The sequence below is a fragment of the Agelaius tricolor genome, unplaced genomic scaffold, assembly GCF_023055355.1.
Source record: "Agelaius tricolor isolate 1412-34295 unplaced genomic scaffold, bAgeTri1.0.p SCAF_34, whole genome shotgun sequence".
NCBI lineage: Eukaryota > Metazoa > Chordata > Aves > Passeriformes > Icteridae > Agelaius > Agelaius tricolor.
Window position 1 is genome coordinate 4,572,325 of NW_027269294.1, and position 7,864 is coordinate 4,580,188.

Below are 7,864 nucleotides of genomic sequence, written 5' to 3' on the forward strand. Positions count from 1 at the left end.
TAGCTTTGAACCAGCCCCTGGGTTTGGGAGGGTTTGTCCTGTTAGGTGTGGAGCAAGCATGTCTGATTCCTTGTGTTTTGCTTGGACACCTGGCTGGGAATAATGTTACCCCTGAGCGTGAAGGAATGGCCAACTTCAGCCACAGAGGATGCAGGAGTGGGAATTCGGCTGTAGGGTGTTGCATTTAGCAACATGTTGTTGAGTTTTACTTTCCCCCCCTTTTTTGTGAACTTGCTTGCATTTCTGATGCTTATTCCCCCTGGAGCTGACCCACCTCTGCAGTGAGGCTGCAGAACAGCTGCTTTGTGCTTTCCTGTGGGCACGGAGGTGCGGGAGGATGGGCAGTGGGAGCTGGCGCAGCAGCTTCACCGCGCTGTCACTCGGGGGCCTCGTGGAAGGATTTTCCTTACAGGGCCTCTGCAAATATGTTGGAGATGGGCCCTGAGCCTTTGGCTGGGGCTGAGCTTTTCCACAGCAGACTGTAGTAACACTAGTCATTGATCCAGAGACGTGCAGCCTGGGATTTTTGGGGGTACAGAAACTCTCCCTTCTCGTAAACTGAGAGGTGTTTTGCTTTTTGTTCCAATAAAGCAGCTGTATGTTAGTGAAAATGGAGGTTGAAATAGTATCCAATTTTTCCTCTCTTCCCAGGCTGTGAGCTGCTTCCTTTGCTGCAGTGTGGCAGGCAGGGTTCTCACTGTGAAGTGATGGAGTCTCTTCAGCAGGAGGCTGGACTAGAGGGAGTCCTTCTGACCTGAGTTTTGTGTGATGCTGACACTGGGGATGATACTTGTAGCTCTAGACTGCACTGAAGGCTGTCTGTAGGGTGTTAGCTAGAAGGGTTACAGTGAAAATACAGCTGAAGCTGTAATCAAACCTTTATTTGGTGTGTAAATGCATCCAAAGCCAGAAGCTCATAGTTGGTTTTTACTTCATGGTTTCTCTGATATAGTGGTTAGAATTCCCATTTCCTTGTGGAGTAGGAAAATGGGGGTTTTATTAATCCCTTTGGCTAATACATCCTCAAATTCCACCTCCTTCAGATGTGTGTTTGCTTCATGCTCCAGTACAGCACCCTCCTGTACTGCCCTAACCCTGCCCTGTCTTCACTGCTCTTTGCTCTTTTTGTTTGCCTTTTATTTTATTCCAGACGTGTTTCTGTCCCTTTCTCTCCTCCCCGTGACCTTTATTTTCCCTTTTCCTTACTAATCCTGTGGCATTCTCCTGCCCCAGAACATCTTAGCCAGTGCAGCTGCTGTGACTGAAATACCAGCACGTGGCTTTGGTCACAGGGATTGCCCCGGGCGAAGGGCTTGCCAGCAGATTCCCACTGGGAGTCAAAAGGTAGGACCAGCTCAGCAGTGAGCAACTTCCAGAATGTGCAGCTCTGTTTTCCTCAAGTATTAAGTTGGTAGGTTTTGCCCAGGTCTTTGAAGTGAACCCATTTTGAAGAAGATTTTGGCCGAACCGTTTATGATGCATAGCAGGGAAACCTTTTGGGACCATTTAAGTTGTGCAGTTCCTGGGTCTGGGCCACTCTAAAACCTTGTTTTATTAGACCTGTAAAAGGACCTGAGAGTTTGCATTGTACGTGTGATTTTCCAGTTCTAGTGCTCAGGACAATAAAAGTACTTTTGGAAAATGTTCATGTTTTCTTTATTTTTTGCACAGCTAACAGCTTTCCTGTCTAGCTACTTGTCCTCAAAATTATTTTCTCCACTGGACTGTGCAAAAGTGCCTCGGAAATAATTTTTTTTTGAGGTATCTAAGAAAACGAGGAAGATCCATTTTTAAGAGAAATCTGAAACTTTGCCAACCACAATGCTATTAAATACCATTTTTCAACTTCCATATTCTTAGAAAAGTCTCTCCAAGTTGTGAAATAAATGCCCATTTGTAACTCTCTGAAATACACTGTTTAGTTTAACCTGCAGCTTGTACATCTGTCCTGGCCACATACCCTCTGAAAGAACATCTTGGTGCCTGTTGCAGTGTGCTCCAGCTTCCTTTAGAGCCACAGATTGTACTGGTTTCTGTGGGTTGGACTGTATAGCTTGTGGTGTTTTTCAGCCAGAACATCAGTGAATATGAATCTCTAACAGGCCTCTGTGTACTGTTGGGAAAAACATTCCCTCTCTATCCATTTTTGTATGACTGGAAGGCACTGTAGGTTCACTCGAGCTACATCACTCAGAGTTTCTTCGCTGGTGTGAAAGTGCAAATGCACGTCCTGCAATTCATTCCTTCTTACTCAGCAGAATGATTCTATTAATCTTATTATGATAGAAAAGCAAGTCTTTAATAGGAGCTGTAAATTTCCTGGGTCCTTTGAGATGGTTTTATTGTTTAATTTAATAACTTGATGATGACTTAGCCCCAGTCCTGAGGATGTTTGCTCAGCGGGTGAGCTCTGTGTTCTCACAACACCAGCAGGCACTGAGCAGAGCCTTGTGTTTGGTGTTCCTTGTGGATTGCAGGGCAGGAATGGGAACAGGGAAACAACTCACTGCCGTGCTAGAGGGGCCAGAATATCTGGGAAAACAGGCCTTTTTAGCCCTTGGTTAATGAGCTCTTTCACAACAATCTGCTACATATTTTTGGGCTACAAATGTCTTAATTATTTGACTTCCATGGATGGGGTCATGAGGTTCAGTTGTGCTGAAAACAAGTAGATGTGAAATGATGAATGGAGTCTGCACTGTTGCTGTTGGTGACCAAAGACTGTAAAAAAAGCAGATCATCGGTGTCAAGTGATACATTTCTCTTACAACCAATTTAGTGGCAGTGAGCTAAACCTAAAATTGTCACTTGTGCTGATGATCATATAGTCAAAATGTGTTTGATCAGTAAGGCTGTGTTGTATCTTGGTATCTCCAGTTCAGTGTAACCCTGTGGCAAATACTCACTGCATTAATAAAGCTGTAAAATAACACTGAAACCTGAAAAACTCACAGTACTGTTCTGGCTCTGTTTGTTCACGTGTTTTTGGGTTAGAGAGGAAAACCCAGTGAAGCTGATTTTCCTTTTGGAGCTTTCCGTATTGCAGCTCTTTTCAAGCTCTGCAGGAATACCTTGGGTGTTTGTTTTTTTTCTTTTCACAAGCTATACAAATTTTTACAGGACTTAGAAACCTTTACCAGAAGTTTATTTTCACAGAATTTGAACTTCTGGCCTGGTGGGATGCTGTAGGATGTGCATTTTTGTCCAGAGAAAGTCATGAAGCATAATAAGTCAGTACTGTAGTAATTAATATTAATTTTCAGCTGTTCCACAGCTGTTTCTTGTTAAGCGTGTGGTGAAAGCTGTGTGCTTGGCACATCTCAGAAGTCCATTTCCCACAGTCCCTGCCCAGAGCACTTTTCCACGTTCTTGCTTCCCCAGAGGCTAAGGAGTTACACCAAAGTGTTTGGAGCTGTTCACAAGTCTGATTTTGGCCTCTTAACTTATGAGCACTATATTTTGGATACTTGATTCTGAGATGAAATTGTGCCCGACTTTTAACTTTTACCCTGAAAAAGGGTTTGCAGCAATTATCCCAACAGTTTTATGTTCCCTGTATTCCTGGTGTTGGAGTTTCAGTTGGTTTCTTCAGTGCTGTCTTTTTTTCCCTTCAACAAAAAGCCAAATAAGCAAGAACCTCTCTCTGAATCTCAAGAGATGCTCCTTCTCCAAAATTTACAGTCACTTCAGGCATTTATTCTGATGGCTGAAAAGCTCAAGCTATTTAAAACTGCATCTCCAAATGGAATAAAGGACCTGCTGAACCAAAGCAGGTGGGTGAAGGAAGCTCTCATCTGAGACGTTGTATACAACAGGCAAAGGCAGGCAAAAGGGGAAGCTTTCATCCAAACTGCTGGGTTTGATTTATGGCTACAGCAATCAATTGTGTTGTGTTAATAATTCACTGGTAGTAGCTCAAAGCTGTGTGATAGGACCTTACAGGTTTTCATTTCTATAAAATCTTTAATTTCTTTTAATTGATGCAAGACATGTTCCTGCTTTGTATAGCACTGTTTCTTGTGCCTTTTCTGCCTTCACCTACTGCTGCAGTTCTGTTTGTTTGTTCCACCCACTTGTTGGATGGATGAGGTAAACTAATGGATGTTTTCTGTGGGAACTGCCAGAACCCTTAGGGAGTGATATGGACCTGGACAGTCTCAGTCAGGCTCGCTGACAGTCTGCCTGTACAGAGCTGTGTGCGTTCAGTGTCCGATGCTGTTCTGCAAACATTGAGAGATACCTCTGGAAAAATTGCCATGAAAAATTTCCATTTTCTGGGAGCAGTTGCCTGTGCCCTAAGTGGCCTTTCAAGGAATTTCATGGGTTTTAAGCTGCCTTTATGCGAAATGAAGATGGAATAACTCAGTCTCGCCGTTGCAAATTCGAAAGTAGCTATGTGCTTTCTAAAAATGGGATCAGAAAGCCAAATGTTGAAAATTTACCATTTTCATTGCAAGCTGAAGCTTTCTATGGTGGAGGCTTTGAAGCACTGCCTGATCCCACGACGGCTGAAAAAGGTGAACAAAAGTGAAGCCTTTTGTTTTTTGTTTTTTTGTTTCGTTCGCAGTCAAGCTGCAGCTTCAGGCGGAGGAGCGAGGAGTGGTGTCCATCAAAGGTGTCAGTGCCAATCGCTTCCTGGCCATGAAGGAGGATGGCAGATTGCTGGCCTTGGTAAGCAGCACTTGCCTGCTGTCTCTCTGTTGCTGTGTCCTGCCCTTGCTCTGTGTGGGGTGGCCTCTCTTCCTGCAGGACTTACTCAGCTGCTCGGGGTGGGATTTATCAGGAGACATGAGCGCTGCACAGCTCCTGTCAGTTACTTGAAACAGCAGTTAGGAGGAGTTGGGTATTTCTGCCCTACCTAGGAGCTGCAAAATTTAACAGGAAAGGCTTGTCTGAGAGGGAAAAAATCACAGTGATCAGGAAATTATAAAAACAAATGAAGAGTAAAGTGTCTGCCTTTTTACCCTCGGGAGTAATTTTTCCTCTTTCACTTACTTGCACATAAAGCAATTTTAAAAGACCTCTTTGAAGGGGAAAGTAAAACCAATTTCTTTTTAAAAATGACTTTCATGGTACTAATCTGTATAAATTATTTTCTCATTTTCCCTTTGTAGAGAATCAAGGTTTTTTTGGACACTTGTACTTCCCAACTAGAAAACTGGCAAGAAAAATGTATTTGAAAATGTGATGATAAAATTTTAAAAGTTATCTAAGTGCGGATAAATTAAGCTGCTCTCCAGTGAGACTAGTTTAGTTTAAACTCTTGTGTGTTTTATTGGTATCAGTTGAATTTTTAACTGTGTTTTAAAGCCAGTGTGTGCAGCAGACTCGGACAGTTAATGTCTCTCTGAGCCAAATGATAAATTTTGCTTTAAGAGCTGAAGTTACATTAATTTTGCTTATGAGACCTAGACACTGTAAATCCCTCACCCACATTTATATCCTTCAGTGCCTGGTGAAGCACCAGGGCATCCAGCCTGACAGAATTTTGGTTTGCAATAGCCCTTGGTGCTTTGTGTATTCGCACGGCACCATTCAGCCTCTGTGTAAGTCCGCTCCGTGGCTGGGGCTAACAACGTGCATTCCTAACCCTGGCTGAACTGCAGCTAATGAAAGACCCGTGCTGGGGATGCAGAAATTATTTCTGATTCCCCTCTGCCTCCAAGAAATGAGACTGAAAGTAGTTTTACAGGAGCAGGGCTCCCCAGGGCGCTCCTCAGTTCTGGCTCCAGGGAGTTTTGTGTGGGCTCAGGAATGCAGTTAAAGAACCTGCTTCAAGTTACTCTGATGTTGTGTGACAGCTCAGTTGAAGAAAATGTGAGGAGTTGTCCACTGTGCTATTCTTGAGTTAAGGATAATTGGGAATTTCCTGTGGTGCTGGTGCGGTGGCATTCGGCTTCCCATTCTAATAGCACTCTGTACCCTGAGTGACGGGGAATGGTCAAAATAGGCTTTAGCACCATTTGTAAAATTATAAACACAAACACAGAGGTGTGTTTATTTTTGGGATCTCTGACCTGCTGCTGCATGGTGGGTTTGGTTGTAGAATACGCTTCCCTTGCAGCAGTTTTTGTTTGCTTAGTTCCTGCATGGCGAAACGCTTGTAAAGTATCGCCCAGTCACTCGGAATTACTTTCTCAGAGTATGTAAAGTTGGGTCACTTTGTGCTTCTCGCTTGAGCTTGTAAAACTTTCTTTGGTGTTGTTTCTGGAAATGGGTATTACTTGAATCATGTTTGCTGCACGCAACATTGTTGTTATTCAAAGGTGGAAACTTTACTCTTTTAAGACTTTTCTTCTCCAACCAGCCTAACAAATGCTGCTGCAATTTCATGGCTGTTTTCTGTAGCACTGGCAGTGTTTTTCCATGAGGATTTCTGCGCTGTAACTTCCAACAGTCTGTGGCTGGCTGTGCCTTTACCATTTTCTGCCTCTAAACACATTCATGAAACTGTTTCTAATTGCCAGCGTCTCTTGTTCGTTAGAGCAGGGCTGTGTTTCACGAGAGCTCGCAGAGTGTACACTGGAAATGTCTGTGGTGAATTGCACATGGTGAAACACTGCTGAAATTTCTTTCAAAACATTATGGAACTTTGATTTCTAAACACATAATTTAGTCCTTTAATCAGTCACTCAAGTACTATTCTGTCCTTTTTAATGTCTGGGGTTTTTTAATTACTTTTCAATGTCCAGGATCAATTTGTGTAGTGTCCTTGTTTTACAAATAAATTAACGTTTTTGAAAATATGTTAGCACATTCGAATTCAGGCCTGTTTCTCATCTTGTTGGATGTTTTTGTAATTACTTGTTGAGACATGCTGCAGGGTTTGTTCTGAGCTGGCCTTTGCAGGATGATTTATTGCACAGCCCGTGGACCACTGCTCACCCTGGTGACCTGCGTGGGGGTGCAATGGGTCGTGTTCTTGTGTGGAAATCTGGATGATGCAGCTTCTAACTGAGCATTTTCATGTTCCTTACTAACAGAGTCAGTCATGGGGGAGAGGTGATCTCTACTGCTGGAGGAAATGGCTGGATGTGAATGCAGATAGTCAAAACCTCCCCTTGGAAAATGCTCTTTTAACTGAAAATATTTGTGCAGAAATCCATCTGTTCCAGCAGAGTTTTGATGAAAAAATGGAAACATTTCCCATCTGATATGGCTTATTTTGACTTTCCAGATTAATTGTAAGAATGAAATACTTTATGGAGTGAATGTGATTATTTAATTTCACTTTATGGAGTGAAATATGATCATTTAATTTAATGAAGAAATTTCCCAAAGTTCCCATCAAAGGAAGAATTTTGACTGACTTGTATTTTATGATAAATAATTTGTTATTTGAGAATATGACCTGTTCATTCTGTCATGCTTATGTGGCTTTGCTGTGATCAGCCAGGTTTTGCCAGACTTGAAGGACTTGACTCGAAGGGAAATTCTTGTCTTTTGATGTTAGGGATTCAAATTGTGCTCAAAGAATGTGAAAATAACCTGCATTTAGTTTGAGGAGAGTTCAGGTGTTTCATGAGGTGCTGAGAAAGCTTCTACTGTCAGATCTGCACTCTGGATGCAGCCTGGACTGAAGTGTATTTGAAAGGAAAAGCCACAGATATCCAGAGTTTTTCCAGGTGCTGAGATTGACAGTGCAGTGGCTGGCATCACACTCTTGCTAGACAGCAGTGCAGCTCCTGAAATGTCACCTCTGGGGGATGTTAAGGAATACACAGTTCATGAAGCCTGAGCTGTCATTTGTCACCCTAATGATGGGTTTAATGTCAAAATGCTTACATTGACAGCAGACTGTAGGAAAGCAATGGTGTCACATATACTTTGGGGAGAAATAAGGACTTTTCTTTTTTCACCCTTT

At 42.7% G+C, this 7,864-nt stretch overlaps 1 protein-coding gene across 3 annotated transcripts in view; it reads left to right on the top strand.

Moving 5' to 3' along the window:
• Positions 1-7,864, top strand: part of FGF2 (fibroblast growth factor 2) — a 50,652-nt gene that overhangs the window by 37,823 nt on the left and 4,965 nt on the right. For all 3 annotated transcript variants that reach the window (XM_071452458.1, XM_071452457.1, XM_071452459.1), the window contains one exon: positions 4,568-4,671. In XM_071452458.1, coding sequence (XP_071308559.1) covers positions 4,568-4,671 — 104 coding nt within the window. The remainder of the gene's footprint in view (positions 1-4,567; positions 4,672-7,864) is intronic.